The 22,189-nt window shown below is 33.3% G+C and overlaps 1 protein-coding gene across 2 annotated transcripts in view; it reads left to right on the plus strand.

Annotated features, from left to right (window-relative positions):
* The window catches only part of LOC114328722 (gamma-tubulin complex component 5), a 54,552-nt gene extending 44,461 nt beyond the window's left edge, over window positions 1-10,091 (plus strand). For both annotated transcript variants that reach the window (XM_028277666.2, XM_050656011.1), the window contains 2 exons: window positions 2,933-3,213; window positions 9,809-10,091. In XM_028277666.2, the coding sequence (XP_028133467.1) occupies window positions 2,933-3,213; window positions 9,809-9,958 (431 nt within the window). In that variant the 3' untranslated portion in view covers window positions 9,959-10,091. The remainder of the gene's footprint in view (window positions 1-2,932; window positions 3,214-9,808) is intronic.
* The last annotated feature ends 12,098 nt before the right edge of the window (window positions 10,092-22,189 follow it).

Genomic DNA, 22,189 nt, shown 5'->3' on the forward strand with positions numbered 1-22,189 from the left:
AGAAGAGGATATGGGACTACTGATGAGGAGGAAAAAACCTCCGAAACCGGTATAGACTCTTCCTGCACTCTCCGATTTAACCAGAGTATTATGCAGCTGCTACATTTTCGTGTTGCAAAGAAATTGAAAATGTTTATACAATTTAATTCATTTACTCTTTTGTTGAGTACTAAGGAATCTTTCTTGTTGGAACTTTTACGACGCTGAGCAGATGTGTTGTGAATTATTTAAAATTATCTCATCTTAATTTCCTCGGCATCCTGTATGATTTATAATTTTTGAAAAACTCGGGAGGTTGTAACCAAAGAAAGTATTCCACTTGTCAATCTGGTGGTATGGGAACGATATTTATTGTCTTTTTCTGTGCTACTTCGATTGATAACTTACTTTGTTTTTCGGTAGATGGCTCTAGTACATCCGTGACATTTCGTTCTTTGCAATTCGAAAAGGCCCAAAGTACGATGTTTGGGGAAATCGGAGAGAAGAGAATGTGGGACTACTGATGAGGAGGAAAAAACATCCGAAACCGGTATAGACTCTTCCTGCACTCTCCGATTTAACCAGAGTATTATGACGCTGCCGCATTTTCGTGTTGCAAAGAAATTGAAAAGGTTTATACATAAAAATTTAAAGAATTGAATGAATCGCTTTGAAATTTCTATCACATATTAAGCACCAAAGAACTCTCATTTGACAACAATTTCAAATATATACACTAATGTTTATAATAGTTATTGGGTAATTATTTTTTTTGCAATTTCAACCTTTTTTCGCAATTATATTAACAATAAATGAATATCAAACTTTGTAATATGCCATTTTAAAGCTATTTCCATTCTCTCGAAGATGTATGTACGAAGAAAACCATAAGTAATAATGTTTTCTATTGATTTGAAAAAAAATTTTTTGATTCTATTTTTTAAATCTAAATTTTTTGAATCTAAATTGTTTATAAATAAAAATGGCCGCCAGATCCTACGCAGGAAATAGTTACAATTTGTTCTTATAGGTATTACCTGTCGAAAAAACCCTTCAGTACCCTGGCTGTTAAAGTGTCACGAACAGGGTATATTTTTGTCTTATTACCCTGGCCTAGTACAGTATTTATATTGTCAGTTGAAACACCCAAACAAACTGGTTGACGGTAAATATTAAAGGAATATATCATATTACGAGACATCGGCGCATCATTTATTTTTATATTCAAGTATAGATTAAATAGGAACAGAATAGTGACAATATTAATGTACTTTTATTAATGGTCGGAAAATACTAAACAAATATACTTTACAGCTTTACACGGGAACAAAAAAAAAAAGAAGTGTTTAATGAGAAAACTGGTGGATCATCGAATTGATTTGAGAGGCGGATAAGCTCTCGTAAATGAGTTGCGATTGGAGGATGCAAAGCAATTCAAAGATTTTATTCGAATGTCTACTGTGCAGTTTGGACTGCTTTTATATTTAGTGAAACACTAGATTTGCGAGAATATAAATTTAAATTGTGTAACTTTCTTTGTATTTCTTTTGCATCATAGTAATTTAATTTTATTGAAAATTCATCGTACAAACTTATTTTGTTGTCAAGTTTTTGTTTATACAGTGACAGTAAAAAGCTCGTAGATACGTTATTAAAAAGCAAAAATATTGACAGTCGTGATATGAAAATTATATCTACATAATCTATATTGGAATCAAACTGCCAAGCTAAGAGTTGACAAGCAGAACATCCAAAATATCAAAATACAGAGAGGAGTCCGTCAGGGTTGCGTACGGTCCCCACCAGTCTTCAATGTCTACAGTGAAGCGCTATTTCAAGAAGCGCTTTCAGATTTAATAGAAGGTATATCTATCGGTGGAGAAGTTTTGAACAACTTACGTTTTGCAGACCATACAGTAATAATAACGGATAACGTTCAATAGTGCAGAGCTATTTACAGGGGCAGTCAACAGGGTCCGCATAGCCATGATGATTTCCAACCTTCGATAGAAGATGGAACTTAAAGAAGAAGAAGGCCACCATATTTTATGGTTTCATTTGTTTGCAGGCCCATACTTTTTTATGTAGTCAAAAAAGTAGTCAACATTTAATTTAATTTGTGTATTATATCGGCCACTAAGTACAAATCATATGCTTAGGGTAAGAACAGAACAAGTGGGTCGCGGTCGATGTCGATATCCATGTAAAACGAACACATTGTGGTGGATGGAAGAGAACAGAGCAAGTAAGTTGCGATGGAGGTTTGCGCGATGCCATCCAGGAGGTTTACATCGATGCTTTTGAAAATAAAATGAGTTTGTTTTACATGGATGTCTACTGCGCGGCCTACAAGGATGCTTCCCTGTGATTGGTCCGTTCGAAGTCAAGTTGTCATTACCTGCGCTGTCTGAGTTGATACTTTTTATATAATCCCTTTTTTGTAATCAGTTTATTTTTGAATTTCTAAAGTTATTAAATTTGGCAAATTTTTGAAATATGAAGGAGGATCTGATTATTTACACTTGACATTTCATCACTATCATCACTTGACTGACACAACATCGCAAAAGCACAGTCGTTTTATCATTCAAATTTCATTAAACTACTTCACTTGATAGTGGTTCTAGCTCGACTGACAGCGCAGGTGACCTCCTTGCTATGTGCTGTCCACATCGACCGCGACTTAACTAGTAGCATCCACCGCGACCTACACCTCCACCTCGACCCACTGGTTCTGTTCTTACCCTTAGGCAGAAATTGCTTGTTTTACATTTAGCGTCTATTAAATGTTTCCCCCAAGACTATGCTGTGTGAGTGTGCTGGTGATATTAAATTCGTCCAGCTTACCTAAGCTTAGCTTGATACAATTTATTTCTTACTACTGCTATATAGCAGATTTATAAATAGCACCAATAATATACCGTAAAATACTTTAAACTTATTTTATTTTCAGATTTGGAACCAAGGAAAGAGAGGTATAAATTTGGTAGCAACAAAACCACTATTATGAAATTGAAGTATTTGCGATTTGCGTTGATCAATTTGCTAAACAGAGTGCATCATTACATATTTTCATTTATTTTTACCAAATGTTTGCACAAATTCGAACTTGATTTTGAATCTGCGAATGATTTGTCTTCCATTATATCGTCCCATGCTGAGTTTATTAATAACGCAAAAATTTTGATTGGCCAAATTAGAGAAAATGGAGCAAAAGATACGTCATTTGATAACGTAAGTTTTAATAATAGATTTTAACACGTGCATGTCGCCAAGTCAGCCATTTTTTCTCATTTATTTACACATTGCCTTATACACTCATATACAGTGAGCACGTAAAGGTTGAAATAAATTAATTTTTTCATGAATGGGCGATTTTGGAAAAAAATCCCGAAACAGGTCAATTTTTATGTTTAAATTACGACTTTGTGGCATGTATATCATACTACGAGCCCTAACAACTATATGTTGGAACAAGCAGTTATTTTACAAATAAAATGCCAATTTACCGAAATTATTTTATTTAATTTTTTTAATAATTGTAGATATGCAATTAACAACTTTTTTTTGCGTGTAGAATTATTTTTACAATTTAATTATATATTTCATGTTGGTTACTATTTAACTAATTGTTAGATAATCAAAAAACGCTGACAACTAAATATTGGAACAAGCGGTTTTTAACTAATTAAAATAAAAATTAATAAGGCGTAACGTCGCTCTTAGCTTGAATAACAGCCTGAACTCTATTAGGCATTGTATCAACTAGGCCTTCACAGAACTCAGGAGTGAAACTATCCCATATTTCTTGCAATTTAGTACGTAGTTGTGGCAAAGTACGCTGAGGGTTATTTCTTAGGCGTTGTTTCATTTTGTGCCAAAGTGTCTCTATTGGATTAAGATCCAGGCTACTAGAAGGATGTGATAAAACTTTAATGTCATGTTCTCCCATCCATTTTTTGGTAGATTTAGCCGTATGGCATGAGGCTCCGTCCTGTTGAAAGATAAAATCTCCGGATGGATATAACCTTGCCGCACTTGGTAAAAACGAATGTTCAAGGATATCTTGATATTTGGCTGCGTTTACTATGCCTTCAATAAAATGTAAAGTTCCCACCCCTTTGGCCGACATACAACCCCACACCATGATACCCTGTGGAAACTTTACAGTCCTTTTGAGACAATCTTTATGGAATGATTCTGTCTTTTCCCTAATCACACGCTTTCGGTAATCTCCCACACAGACATCAAATTTGCTTTCGTCGCTATAGATAACTTTGTCCCAGTCAAGTTTGGTCCACGAAAGTTTAGATTTAGCCCAAATATAACGATTCCTTTTCTGAGCTTCCGTCAACAATGGTTTTTCTTCGGCCTATTCAAATAAAGAAAAAAAATAGAAAATTTATATCACAAATAAAAACCTATCAAACATACCTTATAAAAACTAAGACCGCTTTTGTGGATATATTTGCGACAACATTCTCTGGAGACATTCATCCCAGTTTCTCTATTCCATCTAGCAGTTACTTCTCGTAGTGTATTTCTTCTTCCCGACTTACATATTCTGATTAAATGTCTGACACTCCTTTGAGAAACAGCTTTTGGACGGCCTGAGCTTTTGCCGCGAACATCAATACTGGCAGTTTCACCATATTTCTTAATTATATTAAACACTGTAGATGTTGCTACCGTTAATTCACTGGAAATTTCACGCATTGTTTTACCCTTGTGGTACTGATTAATAATGATTTCTCGCACTTTTGGATCAGTAGGTTTTCCGCGTGCCATTATTGTATTTTACCGATAATAACTGACAGTTGTTAATTTATTCAAACTCAAATGACTCGTTATAATAATTATTGTGGACAACAAACTAGCTACTCGTATGTTTGATTTCAAAGCCTTCTTTCCGTCAAGCTTATAAAACTTCACTCGTTTCTCGCCAGGCACGCTAAAACGCCAAGAAATTTTAAAATGTTCCAATATTTAGTTGTCAGCAGTTTTCGATTATTAAACAATTAATTGAACAGTATTCAACATAAAATATATAATTAAACCGTAGAAATAATTCCATACATCATAAAAAATGTTGTTAATTTCATATTTACATTTAAAAAAAAATGTAAATAAAAGAATTTCGGTAAATTGGCATTTTATTCGCCAAATAACTGCTTGTTACAACATATAGTTGTCAGGGCTCGTAGTAACGTCACCCATCTGGGCGTGATGACGTCATCGATAATTTTTTTAAATGAGAATAGGGGTCGTGTGATGGCTCATTTGAAAGGTACTTCAATTCTCTATTCAGTAATATAAACATTAACATAATTATTTTTACAGGGTGTCCAAAAAAAATTTTTTATTAATTTTATTGACATAAAAAGACGAATGTATGTAATTTATTTAATTCAAAATACATTTTACTGCTCTCAGAAAACCGAAAAAATGTTTATTTGAAAAATATTCATTGCTTTTCGCTTTAATTAAATGTTTACTGTCAAGAGGCAGGTGGGTGGCTGCTTTAATATTGAATTTAAGCAAAAAACAATATTTATTTGTCAAATAAACATTTTTTCCTGTTTTCTGACACCAGTGAAATGTATTTTGAATTAAATAAATTACACACATTCTTCTTTTTATGACAATAAATTTAATTTAAAAAATTTGTTTTGGACACACTGTATAGATAATTATGTTAATGTTTATTTTATATTACTGAATAGAGAATTTAATTACCTTTCCAATGAGCTATCACACGACCCCTACTCTCGTTTAAAAGAATCATCGATGACGTCATAACCTGCAGATGGGTGACGTCACTAGTACGATATATATGCCAAAAAATCGTAATTTAAAAATAAAAATTGACCTGTTTCGGGATTTTTTTCTAAAATCGCCCATTCATGAAAAAATTAATTTATTCCCACCTTTATGTGCTCACTATATTTGTAGTTATATAGTTATTAATTATGCAGTAGGATCTGGTTTCCTATATTAAAAGAAGAAATTGGCGAAATCGCCGCTTGGTGATTATTTATCCTTTGCTATTTTCGCGACTCTTTCGCGAATGTGATTCTTCCATACTTTTTTTCTATTTAATGTCCACTTATCAATACCCTGTATATTACATTGTGTTTCTTTTGAGTATATTTGAGTGTCTCTCATTTCTCTTCTCATTCTCATTACTGCTATTTCCAGCATTCCTTGTGTTTTGGCTGTGCCAGCGAAATGTCTTATTTCTGATACGTACCTCATAACTGGTCTTATCCTGCTATGGTCCTTTTCATGGGCGTTTTTCAGTGCGTCACAAATGATAAAAAAAAGGTAAGTGCGTGATAATATACATTTATAACAATTATTCTATCTAACATGACATTTTAGTTAAATCTGACAGTTGTCACATTTTATTTGCAATTTTACATAAAAACAAATCAATTGTGTTTATTGCATTTATAAAATGGTATTTTCTTTGATTTGTATAGTCTTATAAATTATTGTACAGATTATATTCGTAAATATTTTTTTTTCGATTATAGCGCCATCTATCGACAACTAGAATAAATGTTATAAATTTCTGTAATCACGGACGTGCCTTTTTTTCTGTCACATACAATTTAATGCGTTACAAGGACATCGAAAAACTGTGACGCACTGAAAGATGCCTAGGAGAAAAAGAATAATCAATTTTATCTTTGTACTTGATCTCTTACTTCTTTTTCAACGTCTTCATAGTTGGACAGTGTAATCCCTAGATACTTTATTTCTATTACTTGTTCATTTTTTTTTTACACTTGTTCATTGTTTATTTGTAAAACAAATATATACTTCCGGTTTCATGTATGTCTCTCCGGCCATCTGTCTGTCCTGTCTGTCTATATTTTCTATACCGTTTTAAATACGTATTAAATAAGTCTCTCTCTGTTACTCTCATTGAACGCGTGTACCAACGTTAGATTCTTTCCGAACCTATATAACAATGTTTTGTATTATTTTGTTACTTTGTATGATCTTATTCTATCTTTTGATCGACTCAAATATTATAATCTATTCCCTTTCGTCTATTTTCGATATGTCATATTGTCTTTGAATTTAAAATTTTTGTTCACCTACCTTGGACCGGCTTACCTCTTCAAATCATCAATCCATCTCATCTGTGGTCTTCGTCTACTTCTTTTGTATTCGTATGGTCTCCAGTGTAGTATTTCCTTGTTCCACCTATCGTCTCTGTGTCTGATGTGCCCGCAAATTTCCATTTAGATTCGGCTACTTTTTCCCTTACATCGTTAAACTTTGTAATGTTTCGAATCCACTCGTTTCGTTTTTTGTCCTTCAAGTGTATTTGCAACATCTGTCTTTCCATTGCTCTCTGTGTTTTTATAAGTTTATCCATATTATTTTCGATTAGTGTCCAAGTTTGCGCTCCATACATGATTACTGGTAATACACACTGGCAGAGACAGAAATGATCCTCTTCACCAGAAAAAGAAGGATCACGGACTTAATGCTCCCTAGGATTCTAAACTGCAGTCTGAACTTCTCTGAAGAGGTGAAATACCTTGGTATTACCCTTGACAGGAAGTTATCATGGAACTCTCACTTAGGTAGTAGAGCTAAAAGAGCATATATTGCCTATGAACAGTGTCGGCGAACGGTCGGACGCACTTAGGGCCTTTCGCCCAGGGTGGTTGCCTGGATCTACACTACTGTCATTAGGCCAATGCTAACTTACGGAGCCATTGCTTGGGTACCAAAAGTGCTACAGGCAACAGCGATCAACAAATTAAACCATATTCAACGGGTGGCTTGTCTAAATATAACAGGTGCCATGAAAACAACACCAACTGCTGCAATGGAGTTGCTCATTGGCATTACCCCTTTAGACATATATGTCAAAGAGGTGGCGCTGATGACGATGATGAGATTACGCTCAACGGGTGCAAACCTTGATGTAGGAATGGGCCAATTGAGATGTCGTTTCTGGCGGGGTAAGCTGGAGGCACTGCCCCAGCTACATGCGGGCCATGGATGCGACTCAATTAAACCTACGTTTGTCTTCGACAAACCCTACAAAATCGAAACAAGACAACATAGGGAGTCAAACGTTGCAAATGCATATTGCATCTACACCGATGGCTCCAAAACGGAAGAAGGCTCAGGATGCGGAATATACTCCAGATCACTGAACCTTAGTGCAAAATGGAGTATGGGCAAAAATGCCAGCGTAGTTCAGATTGAACTGGCTGGTATCTCCATAGCCGCAAAAGAGATAATCCGGAAAGGTATAACCGGAAAAACTATAATAATCTGCACAGACAGCAGACAAGCGCTACTAACCCTGAACAGACCACGTGTCATATAAGGGCTAGTAATGGAGTGTCATGAATCACTAGCCCAAGCTTCGGATGGTAACAAGATCATCTTGAGGTGGGTTAAAGGACACAACGGAAATAAAGGCAACCGTATCGCTGACCAGCTAGCTAGGAAGGCAGCAGGCCTATGACTCTTAGGACCTGGTGATCTTTTTGGCTGGTCAACTGCAACAATCGCGGAAATTGTCCAAATGTCACTCCCACACGCAAACCGTGAAAAGATGGGAAGAAAGGCCAGGATGTAGACTTGCCAAGGTAACACTAAGGAACCTTGGGAAGTCAGCATCAGAAAGGTACTTGAGAATGACCAGGAAAAACCTACGCTTGACGGTTGGTTTTTTAACTGGCCATTGTCAACTAAGAAAACACCTCCACACACTGGGGCTAGTAGACACACCTCTAATCAGGAGGTGTGAACGAGATGACGAAACTGTCGAGCATGTCCTATGTGAATGTCCGGATTTATCGTCAATACGAGGGTATGCGTTCGACCAGTCTTGGCCTACACCTGCCGATATAGGGGAGATGTCACCATGTGATTTGTCCGCCTTCCTGGAAATGGCAGGATGAACAATGAACTAAGGACGACAACCCCCTGGGAGGATGCACAATGGGTCAATTGTGGCCTAAGTGCTGTGGGACTTGACTCACACTGGTTAAAGACTTTAGACTTAAGATGTAGCTCAAATTGCCAAATGCCGCCAATGCCAATTTTATACGTCTTTTAATTACTTCTGTTTGATTTTCTCTGCTCGCTTTTATTACTTGCCACAAGTGTATATATTCTCGTACTTGTTTTATTTCACTTCCTCGAATTGTGATAATAGTAGCTTGCTCTGTGTTTGTCATCGTCTTTGTTTTGCCTAGATTCATTCTTAAACCTACTGTTTTTGGCTGATGTTCTAATTTTTCGAGCATATCTTTAAGTTCTTCTTTCCTGTTGGCTATCAGAACGATATCATCGGCGTATCTAAGGTGACTCACGTATTACCCATTTATTTTGATTCCTTTATGTTCCCATTGTAATTTCTTGCATACGTCTTCTAATACCTGATTGAATAGCTTTGGTGATATGGTGTCACCCTGTCTTATCCCTTTTTTTCTAGCTATAGGGTTTGTATTTTTGTGCAGTTTTATTCTGGTTGTAGCATTTCTGTAGATGTTGTCTATTAACTCTGTGTATCGGTAGTCTATTATGCTACTGTCTAGTGAGCTTTTTATAGCCCAGTGCTCAAAACTGTCAAAAGTTTTTTCAAATTCAACAAAAGCTATGTATGTTATATTTGTTGGTTTTTTCTATAAGGATCTTCATTGTCAAGAGGTGGTCACAGGTACTAAAACCTTTCCTTAGGAAAGGTTTGGGAGAGTAGTTTAAAAAATACAACAGATTTAGTATTTTTTAAAGTAACTGAAGTAATGTTATCTGGAACATGTATATTTAGAATGCTTATTTTTTGTAGGTTGCGAAGTGTATAAAAGTATTGAAATACATGTGGGAGAACGTGTCCTATGCTACACCTGAAAGATTAAATGACATAAATGAAAGTTATAAACGTTCTTATGATATAATTAATCCAATAATATCGCCAGTATTTGTTTTTGATTATTAAATTATAAATTTTAAGTCTACAAGAACAGAGCTTCCCAGTTTTGTTTGTATTGTCTGAATATTAGTTATGGTGTAAATATTTTTATTTATTTTGTTATTTTTTTTTAAATAAATGTGTATATGTGGTTATATAATTTAATTTTAATTTAACGTCCACCGGATCCTTTATTTTTAACCACAATAAAATAAAAAATCAAATACCTCGGTCACATCATGAGGAATAGCGAGAGATATTAACTGCTGCAACTAATCTTACAGGGAAAAGTTAAAGGAAAACGAGGACCACTCTGGCGAAGTATTTCCTGGCTGAAATAATTACACTTTAAAGAAAAAAAGAATGTGTGTGTACTTTGTACGCACGTAAGAAGTTATACTTCTATTATATGATTTCAACGAAATCAATATATTTACTTTAAACATTTTTTTGTATTTTATTTAAATATTAAACTAATTTTAATACTTACTACTTTCCAAAAAATTTTATAAAAATAATACAAAAAATAAAAAAAAAGAGAATAGGAAACACCCGGATTTGAACCCGGGACCTCTCGATCTGTAGGCGAATGCTCTACCGATGAGCTACCATCGTTGTGTATATATACGATAGTTTGTCGGACATAATTACAATCACGGTGACAAATAGATCAAGTGAATAAACATTTTCAATAATACTTATTATCTTACTCCCGAGGAAGACAAATCCAAAGACACAAAAATAATAATAAATATATTTACTAAAAACACTAATATATTTTTTCATTCCTTACTTGCGCTGATACAGACATAACTTGAAAGATTAGCAACGAACTCCATACTGTCTGTCTGCGCATGCGCCCAGAATAATAAAAATTCACTCTCAATCGCGCCTAAAGAAGTATAACTTCAAAAATAACTATTTATAATACCACGTTTTTATTACACTAACCGGCAAAAAAAGTGCCCACCCTATAAATTTCGAAAAATAAAAATTCATTGGAAGTTTTATACACTGTTTCATATTGGGTCTCAATTTATATATTTATCGCGATCATGTATGCTTGATTTTGGCAGCTTGTGACTTAGTTTTGACGTTTATGTTGATATTCTCTGTAGTCACTGTTTATCTTTTAAGAGGATGGGTACGTATTTTCGGCTGCAATGCTATTCAAATGGGGATTCATTTTTTTTGAATCCTGAGAAAACTAATAAGTATGTTTGAAAAATTTAAACGCAGAAAGAAAGATGACGTTATTGGCGAGGGCCGAAAGTCCCTGAGAACTTCTATGTTTATTTTAATAAGTTACAAGGGTGAAAAACTCAGAGAAAATTTAGTGTGATATTTAATTTAAAATAATCTCATTCAAAATAAACTTTTTATTTATTCTAAGGGACTTTCGGCCCTCAGTAATAATATAATCTTTCATTCTGCGTTTAAATTTTTCAAAAATATTTATTGGTTTTTTCAGGATTCGAAAAAAATGAACACAATGTCCGTGGTAATATTTCCAAATCTATCTTTGTCATAAAACGCACTCAGTCGAATAATAATAATAATAATAATAATAATAATAGCTTTATTGCCCAACAGTTTCCCATTTATAGGACAAATACAGAAAAAAAATCACATAATTCATTAGTATAACATCTACAAAGTAATAGTAGAGACCTAATCTAAGTAAAGAGAAGCCATTTTTAACAAATCATTAAGTGAGCACGAAAAAATATCACAATGATTGCAAATACTATTATAATTCTTACACATGACAAAAAGAGGCGATTTAACTAATATATTTGTTCTTGCTCTTGGACACTTAAATAAAACGTTTGATCTAGATCTAACTCGAGGAACGTTGAAATTAATTTGTGCTAATAAATCACTACAGTCAATACTGTTATGTAATAATTTATACAAAAATGTTAATGAACTAATTTCTCTCCTTAATTCTAAACTAACCATGTCAACTCTACAACATAATGTATTATTATCACATCCACGGTTAGGATAGATTCCATCAATTTTAAATATCAGATATTTTATAAGTTTTCTCTGTACTTTTTCAATATCTTTTGTATAACAATTATATATAGGATACCAAACTAAACTGCAATATTCTAATTTTGGACGTACTAGAGAATAGTATAATAATTTTATTGGTGTTATGTTGGTGAAGTTTCTGCAATTCCTAATAATGAAACCGTACATTCTCATAGCTTCAGAAACTTTTTGTTCAATATGCAAATTGAAAGTTAACTTGCAGTCAAAAATGACACCTAAGTCTTTGAGGCTATTACATTTTTCCAAAACAGAGTTCTGAATTATATAGTTAAAGTTAATTGTCGTCAATTTCCTGCAAAAACTCACTACTTTACATTTTGCAGAATTTAATAGTAGTTTGTTATTAGTACACCATGTATCAATAGCAGTTAAGTTACGCTGAAGTTCTAAACAATCAGAATAGAATATTGTCAGCATACTGTCAGTCAGACAGTGACAATCAGTGACAATTTTAAATATTTGACATGGCATCGGGAATATTTTGAGTTGTTGATTAAATAATATTGATATATAGAGTATTTGATAAATAATTGATTTAAGACGTGAACTTTATAAAAAGTTATTTATTGTGTATTATTTGTGGAAGATCCAAGCAGAGAATACATCAGGATAATATATTCTGTGATCCAAGTATTTTGTTGTTAAAGATGTTCAAAATAATTGTAAGCGTTCCATAGTAACAATGTATTTAAAAAATCACTTAAACACTTTTCCTCTTTTCTCGATTGAGTATTAGTTTTTGTTGTACGTATAAATTATTACAATCTATTAATACATAGTTAGTGAAAAAATTATCAGATTTATTAACTGAATTAATAATTTGCAATTATAAAAATAACAGTTATCCAAGAACATTCAAAAGCCATCTCTTTAAATTAATGATGACATTTTCAAGTAGAATGACATTATAGTAATGTTTACATATCTATACCAATCTGAATTTTGCTACACGTAATTTGCCGTGTAAAGACAGAAAAAGTAGGGATACCCGTAAAATATTTGCGAATTATGTATCGATGGCATTAAGTTGAAAACATTTAATTAAACAGTAATTTAGCTTTTCAAGCGTGGATTTAGACTACATATTTAGTAATAATTAATAATTTCATTATTTAATAATTAAGGTATGGTGTTATCTACAGTAGATGTTGCTCAAATTATCGCATTGCTACAAGACGGAAGAAGTAAAGTTTGTGTATCCGAAACTTTAGGTAGAGAACTACAGTGCGGAGAGCTTTCCATCGCTTTATAGAGACTGGTACATACTCACGTCGACCTGGTTCCGGTCGTAGAAGAGTTATCTCGCAAAAAAGTGATTGTTTTATTGTGATGGAACTTTTAAGAAATCGTCATTCCACGGCAATTGCTGCAAGAAACCGTCTGTAGGAGGTTCGAAATGTGAATGTACGTGAGAGAACGGTTAGACGACGCCTCAATGAAAGATGACCAATGGCAAGAAGGCCGGGTATTGTTCCCGAAATATAACCCAGACACTGTAGGAATCGATTAATTTTTGCTCGACAACATCAACACTGGGATATACAGGATTGGAGCCGAATTTTCTTTACTGATGAATCGCGATTCTGTTTGATGTCTGGCGATGGCCGAGAGAGGGTTTGGAGACGGAAAAATGAAAGATATGCCCAAGCTTGTATGTCCCCCAGAAAAAATTTGGCGGGGTGGGTGTCATGGTTTTATCTGGAGTCTCATTTGAAGCTCGAAATGAACGTATTTTTATCAATGGCCTCCTGGATGCTCACCGGTATATAGAGGATATTTTGGCAGAAGCAGTAGTTCCATTTGGTCCATTATTGGGGATAATTTCGTATTTATGCATGATAATGCACGGCCGCATAATAGAATCGTGACAAATTACTTAAGAGAAGTAGGAATTAATACTCTAGAATGGCCAGCCTACAACCCTAATCTGAATATCGTATGAACTTCATCGTAGGGTTAGATGTCAATCAGATCAGCCAAATAGTCTTGCAGAACTTCAAAACATGTTTCGTGAAGAATATGAACGTATTTCTTAAGTTTTTATTCAAAATTTGTTCCTTTCCCTTTTAAATCGGATCCAAACAGTTATTGATGTTTTAGGGCATAATACCCGATATTAGACAATTTTGTTCAAGTTCAGTCGTAATTTTTATTGTTGTGTAATTCGTTTCGATATTACACTATTTTCTTTTGTAGCCTTCTAATTAAATAAATTATGCTAAGGAATCAAGAAGTAATGCCCATTTTTTGTTTTAAAAATGAATTATGTTGAGTACACAATATGAAACAGTGCATAAAACTTCCAATGAATTTTTATTTTCGGAAATTTATAGGGTGGCCACTTTTTTTGCCTCTCAGTGTATTTATAGGAAACAATAAAAAACAGTATTATAAAAACAATTATTTTTCAAATCAAAATGTCAATTTTAAAAACAAAGGATTTCCGATGCCGGGAATTGAGCCCGAGCCTCGCCTGGGTGAGAGCCAGGTATCCTAGCCACTAGATCAATATTTGATTTAATATGTTGTGATAAATATTTGACATATAATTTAGATCTAAGTGACATTGGATGTCAAATAGATTAAAATAAAAAATAAAACTCGATGCATATATTATACAAAAGCTGTTATAAATATTGTATTTTAACACGTTGGCGTCTATAGACGTTGAATTTTTCCCTATTCTACTTCGCAAAATACAATATAGTGTCACAACACTTGCTTATACATTTGACGCACTGTCCGTCAACGTGTTTTAATTGAGTTCTGAGCTATTCTGAAAATATCAGGTGTCTACGTAATCTGAAGAAGTGTGGGAAGACGAAAAAAAAACAATGTGTGTGTACTTTGTACGCACGTAAGAAGTTATACTTCTATTATATGATTTCAAGGAAATTATTATACTTTAAACAGTTTATTTATATTTTATTTAAATATTAAACTTATAAAATGTATAAAAAATAAATAAAAAAAGAAAAATTTGCATCAGGGATTGAACCCGCGTATATTACAGTGATGTGGTTTAAAATCAAAGCGCCTTAGCATTTATCCACGGTCGTCATGTGGGAAGATAGACCAACTGAACGTTTTAACGTATTTGACAGTTCTGAATTTAATCAAATTAGTTTGATTTTTGTGGAATTAAAATAAAAGAAAACATAAGAAAGAAAACAATATATCAGATGAAGATTGGTATAAATTTTGTTGGTGGCTACCAAGACTTGGTATTCAACGTTGGCCTAAGATGGTTGATTAAGTTTCTCGATTAGAGTTTCACCATGTTCCCGGAGGTTATATCTATTAATATCGGCGTTTAGTCTTTTCAATATTACATCAACATAATGTAGATTTAATTATAATTACAACCATTGTTTGGTTCTGGGGCTATTTAGCAAGTATTTGAATTCACTGATGATGGACTGATAGGTCCGAAAACGTTCTGAATTGGACATATTTTATTCAATCCATTGGGATTTTTTAAAATTTTTAGTAAATATACTTTTTACATAGAAATATACCCCTTTTTAGTTTAAGTATAACTTCAATATCGTGGCTTCGCAATATACCTACGTGAATGGTTCGGATGTAGTTCGATTGAACTTTTTAGTCGCGCTGCTAACAAAGTCGCAGTGCCATGATGATTTCCAATCTCCGCTAGGATTGGCACGTGAAGAAGACGTAATCTGGAAGTATGTCTAAAATGGATTACAAGATTCCTCGGACATAGTGACAAAGACCAAGCCAAGTATATAAAAACGTTTTAAAATTTTCGTAAGTGGTTCAACATAACAACCACAAATCTTTTCAGAGCAGCAGTGTGCAAACTGCAGATTGCCATGATGGTCGCCAACATCCGAAACGGATAGGCTCTACAAGAAGAAGAAGAAGATCTTTAATTCGAACTGCTCTAAATAATATTCACAGTTGGTCAAAAGGAACAGGATTTCAATTTTCATAAAAAAATCAAAAATAGTTCAGTAAAAAAGCAGCATTCCAACTTAATTAATTTAACTTTAAACGGAACCCCACTACAAGTTGTACTTCAACAAAAAAATGTAGGTGTAACCTTTGTCAAAAAGTTATCTTGGAGATATATCATATTCAAGAATTAAAAGGCATCTGTCTCGAAAAAATAAATATCTTAAAATCATTAGCGCACCATCAACGGAGAACAAACGAAGATATAATATGTTGCTGAGTATTTACTTATCTTTAATTTGTTCAAAAATAGATTATGGTAGTATACATATTAACCCGGGAGCAGTCGCCCTCACTTCTGTAACGTAAGTAGTCGCGCATACAGAAAAAATCTCACAATATAGATTTAAATACGAATTTAAATCAAATTTATATTTTATAATATTTTTATTTACTTGTTATATTAAAAATATCTATTTCTAACAATTTTAAAGCTAATTAGTTCTTACAAAAAAAAATTAAAAAATAAAAAAAAAAATTTTTTTTTACATATTAGTACGATCTTCCTCGAGGCACTTAGTGCTTAGTGGAAAGCAATGTTGAAAAATGTTTCATCAAGTTATCACGGAAAAGGATAAAATGTGATATTTTTTCTCACGGCGCGACTGCTACCGGGTTAAAGACCTCGGAATAACAAGTTTCACAAATTTTATTACGAATTTCCATAAAATGCGGTACTGGGTACCGCAGGTAGGTACCTCGTACAGCATTTTCGATGCAATAGCAATAGATATTCGTGTTCAGGGACATCAAAAATCCCGAGATAATAAATTTCAACTATTTTCATAACGAATTTTCATAAAACTCCAGGAGATGACCTAGATACCAGGCACCAGGTACTTCGTACAGCATAGCCGAAGCAATATTCGTGTTCGGCGACATCAAATACTTAGGGACACGTAACACGTTTTAACGATATTCATAATGAATTTCCACAAAACTCCAAGACATAACGTGCATGCCCGTAAACTGGGCACCAGGACCAGGTACCTGTTATTTTAGAGCTTTGACGACCCGATATTCCTATTCAGCGACCTTAAAAACCCCCCTGTATCAAAATTGAACTCATTTCCATTATTATTTTCGGAGTTGTGAATTTTTATTTTTTGTACACATTGCGCTTTGGAAAATGCATTTTTCGCCAACAACACGGCAATTTTTATTTGTTCCTCATGCCAAGTGCTCAAGAATTTTCCTGAACATCTCCCGAATCGAATGCAAAAGGTTTCATAACGATCCGTCTCACTTTAAAAAAGTTAGAGGTTTAGGCGATTTTAGTGCTTTATTTCTTCGCCTAGTAGATAGGGTAACGGGTACAGTTGTTGGCCGGTCACTAGTGATTGGCCACTTTCACAAAAATCCTAAATATTAAGATTTTTAGAAAGTATAAGGAAATAAATGTATTTGCATTGCAATTCGGCAACATTGCTGTATATTTGGTCTAGCCATTATCTCTCTCAGTTAATATTGTCTAGTTGTGACAGCGTGTGTTGTTCGAAGCTTAACAGGTGCATCCAGTTTTAAGAGTTTTTTAAAGAATTTGTTAAGGAAGGCCATTCATGAGGTGAGTTATCTTGGCTAATAATATTGTGTATCTGCTTGTATTAACGTTTTGTGATGATTTAGTGGGGTACATCTTACGTTATCGGTGGATTTAATAGTAAGGTTATAATTTTTTGGCGGTAAATTTTAGTGGCCAAGCACTGTATCTTAAATATGTCCGCATTATAATGATTGGCCTACCGGCCAATTACTGTACCTACTTTAAATTAAAATATTTATTATAATTTAGGCTCTTTTAGCTTAGTTTGGCCCAACACAACATATTTCAAGGTTTTTTTTTTTATTTTTTATGGCAATAACTAGTGGTTGGCCGACTGCCAATCACTAAACCACAGGGTGGCCAATAACTGTAATGTGTAATAAGAATATATTTTTTGTCCGGATTAGTTTTTATAAAATTACAATTATTTTAGTTGTTATAAAATTAATGCCAATGCGGGCAATCTGAATCAAATTTGAAACGTCCGTATTGTAGATAACATTATTAGATACTATTAAATGATTTTTATTTTTAGAATAAAAAATGCCAAATATCCGGAAAGATAAAACCTATCACAAAAAATATACAGAACAAGATCTTCAGTCTGCTTTTCAGGCCATAGAAAATGGCATGAGCCAACGGAAAGCCGCTGAACAATTTAATGTGCCAAGAGTAACACTGAAATTTAATGAAAAAACTAACCTTGGTCCCAATTCTATTCTTTCTTTGGAGGAAGAGAATCGTTTAAAGAATTGGATCGTAACATGCCAAGACAAAGGTTTTCCAGTAAGAGTGGAAAATATACAAGACTCGGTTAAAGGTTTTCTTGATGCAAATCCACGTGCTAATCATTTTACTGACAATCGGCCCGGAAGAGGTTGGTATAGATACTTTTTAAAGAGACATCCAGATTTAAGCGAGCGAACTCCAGAAGCGGTAACAGCAGCAAGTTCAGTTGTGTCTGAAAAAGATATAAGAAAATGGTTCACCGGTGTTCAAGAATATTTACGCCGTAAACGTTACATTGATATTCTTCAAGACCCTTCACGTGTTTTTAATGGGGATGAAACCTGTTTCCTCTTGTGTCCCAAAAATAAACGAGTGTTGGCTGTAAAGGGAAGCAAAAATGTATATCAAATAGAACATCACTCCAAAGTTAATTTTACGGTTATATTTAGGTTTGCAGCATCTGAAGAAATAACAGCACCGATGATTATTTACCCATACAAACGACTTCCTAGCAATGTTATAAATGCAGTTCCTCGAGAATGGGGCATAGGCTGTAGCGATACGGGATGGATGAAGAATGAAAACTTCTATGAATACATAGGCAACGTCTTATATAAGTACCTAGTTGCAAAAAACACTAAATTTCCAGTCATTTTGTTCGTTGATGGACATAAAACTTACTTAACCATTCAAACCAGTGAATTATGCTCAAAGTTACAAATTATTTTAGTGGCATTATATCCCAATGCGACAAGAATTATGCAGCCTGCAGATGTTGCTGCATTTAAACCATTAAAGGCAAATTGGAACCGGGCAGTATTAAGACTATATTAAGTATTTAGACGAGAAAACCCAAACAAAAAGATACTATTGTCACAGAAGGTACAATGACTTTAGATATTCAATCGACATCCGATAATCTGCCTTTAGTAAATCAAGGCAACTCATTATATAAAGAAATTGACACCTCAATTGACAAATTCTTTTTTGGCCAAAAACCCCAGAAAGAAAGGGTAAAAAGCAAACAGAACGGTTGCCTTTCGTGCTCACTTCTTCAGATCGTCAAAATGCAGAGAGGCGTAAAGTTTAAGAGAAAGACGAAAAAAAAAAATAAAATTAGAACGAAAACTAAAGCGAATCGACGCAAAAGCAAACAATAAAGGTAAACAAAATAAAGAAACCAAGAAGAAAGTAATCAAAAAAATTGCCACAAGAGCCAATTCCGAGAGCAAAAAATGTCAAAATGTTGTGAAGGATAAAGAAAATGTTACACTAAATACAGGTGATATTGTAGATACAAATATTTTAAATCAGACACACTTCTTGATCATACAATTAAAAGCACTACTTTGAGAAGTGGAGTTAGAGTACATATACCAGAAGTGATTAACGCCAAAGAAAACCACGAACTGCCACGAACCAATTTCCGAGTTCTGTAGAGGAAAACGCTATTCTGCCCTCAATTGATAACGTATCTTTTGATGTCTCCAACAATAAGAATTCATCAAATTTGAGGAATACTTCCCAAAGCAAATGTACAAATTTGGAAACCAGCAAAGAAGAACGTGCTAGTGAGTCGGCTAAAAGAAAGTTGTTTTTCGAAACAGAGGGATATCCAGAACATGAAAAAATACAAATTCTCTCAGATATATTGGTGAAACAATCAGACAACACCAACATATCTGCAAATAATAATCTTTTGTATACAGGATTGTGCTATTCTTGTTCCTAAAATATTTCTAAATCAAAAGTTGGAATAAAATGTTAGTAGAGGCTCCCATATTGGTAGTTGTGTTAAAAAACAACAAGAAATTGAAAATCTAAATAGTTTTGTGTGCCCTAACTGCACAAACAAAAAAAGAAAATTAGGAATTTTATGAGTGGCCAATAACTGTAATTCTATATGCCAATAACTATGTTTGCATGGCCAATAACTGTGTAATTTTGTATGTTTTTAAATTTGTGTTAATTTTTTATGTACATTATTATTTTTACTAAAATAACCTGAGTTTTTATAAAATTTGATGTTTCATTGTTATTAAAAAACCCTTACAAAATATTTCACATTAAAATATACCAATTTACAATTTTAATTCAATTTGAAATCCCTTAAGTGGCCAATTACTGTACCCGTTACCCTAATTGCAGTAAATTGTAATAATTGATATTTTTATTTTCTCACTCTTTGTAAGCTTTGTTAATAAAATTGGAGAATTTTCAGTGACAATAAAGCATACTTCTAAATTGGATACCAAATTGATTCCAAACAACGATTCGGCGTATCTAGTGGAAGGTTCAAGTTAGAACTTAGATTTATGTTTTCATATAAACACTGCAGTTGGCTATTTACAAGATTAAATTAAATTGTTTGCATAGCTCTGCTTACATAACAAACGTAAACGTTCAATTTCGTCTATTGTTAAACGATGTAAGAGTTAATATATACTATGTATCTGGTTCTACAGTAAACATAATTCTACAATAATAGAGCGATTTCCACATAATGTTTTACTTTCGTTGTGTAGTCTTTTATTTAAATATAAATAACTGTAAAACCACACGAAAAATATAAACCTAATAGATATTTATTACGAAAATAATTTAGTGTATTAAAAGTACATAGGTAATATGTTTCAATAGTTATTAAAATATAATAATTATTCCTCTTCAATCTGTTCTAATAATGTGGAGCCTATTTTTTAGATTTCACATTTATTAGTACCTAATGTAAATACTGTAAACATTTTTATGATATAGTGCGGCCGATATGTGATACAATTGCACATTTAATGATACAAGCATATAATTTGGACCACATATACTACACATATAAAGGTTCAAATTTAGATATGAGGCCATCTCAGATTTTACCTTTTACAAAAATGGCGGGGATTCAAAATGGCGACTATACATATGTGACTAATAGCACGATAACTTTTGAACGAGACTTCAGATTTCAACCAAATTTGGTATATAGGTTCTTTTTTTGATTTACAAGATGGATGTGGTGAACCAGAAGAATCGGTTTACCAGAAGTTGTGTTTTTACTGGTTGTTTATGTAAAAAATATGTTTTTTTTTTCAATTTTTTCCCTCTGCATATATTAATTTTTCAAAAAGGTAATACAGCAATTGAATAGAGCATAACATTATTTTGTAGAAAATATTTGGAAAATTTTAGTTATGTTAATTACCATTTAATAAATGCATAATGTATCTTCACATGTACCTATGTGTGACAGATTCGTACAAATATTATAAGAATTATTGTGAATTTAATCGTAGAAGCATATAATTTGGACCACATATACTACACACATCAAGGTTCAAATTAGGTAAAAGGAATCTCAGATTTTACTTTTTACAAAAATGGCGGGCATTCAAAATGACGACTATACATATGTGACTAATAGCACGATAACTTTTGAACGAAAAGTCCGATTTCAACCAAATTTGGTATATAGGTTCTTCTTTTGATGTGCAAGACCAAAGTCTTGAACCGGAAGAATCGATTTACCAGAAGTTGTGTTTTTCCTGATTTTTATGTAAAAACATGTTGTTTTTCTAATAATTCTTTCACCCTGTATATATTAATTTTTCAAAAAGTTAATACCGGCGTTGAAAAGAGCGTAAAAATATTTTTAGGCAATATTTTGAACTCTTTAGTTACGTTAATTACCAATTAATAATGTATCTTCACATGTACCTATAAACCTATGTGCGGCAGATTCGTGCAAATAATATAAGAATTATTGTGCATTTAATGGTTATATCATATAATTTGGACCACACACACTACACATACAAAGATTCAAATTTAGATATGAGGCCATCTCAGATTTTATCTTTTACAAAAATAGCGGGCATTCAAAATGAATCTGACGCACACAGGTACATCTGAAGATACGTTATGCATTTATTAAACTGTAATTAACATAACTAAAAAGT

The sequence above is a fragment of the Diabrotica virgifera genome, chromosome 7 (assembly GCF_917563875.1).
Source record: "Diabrotica virgifera virgifera chromosome 7, PGI_DIABVI_V3a".
NCBI lineage: Eukaryota > Metazoa > Arthropoda > Insecta > Coleoptera > Chrysomelidae > Diabrotica > Diabrotica virgifera.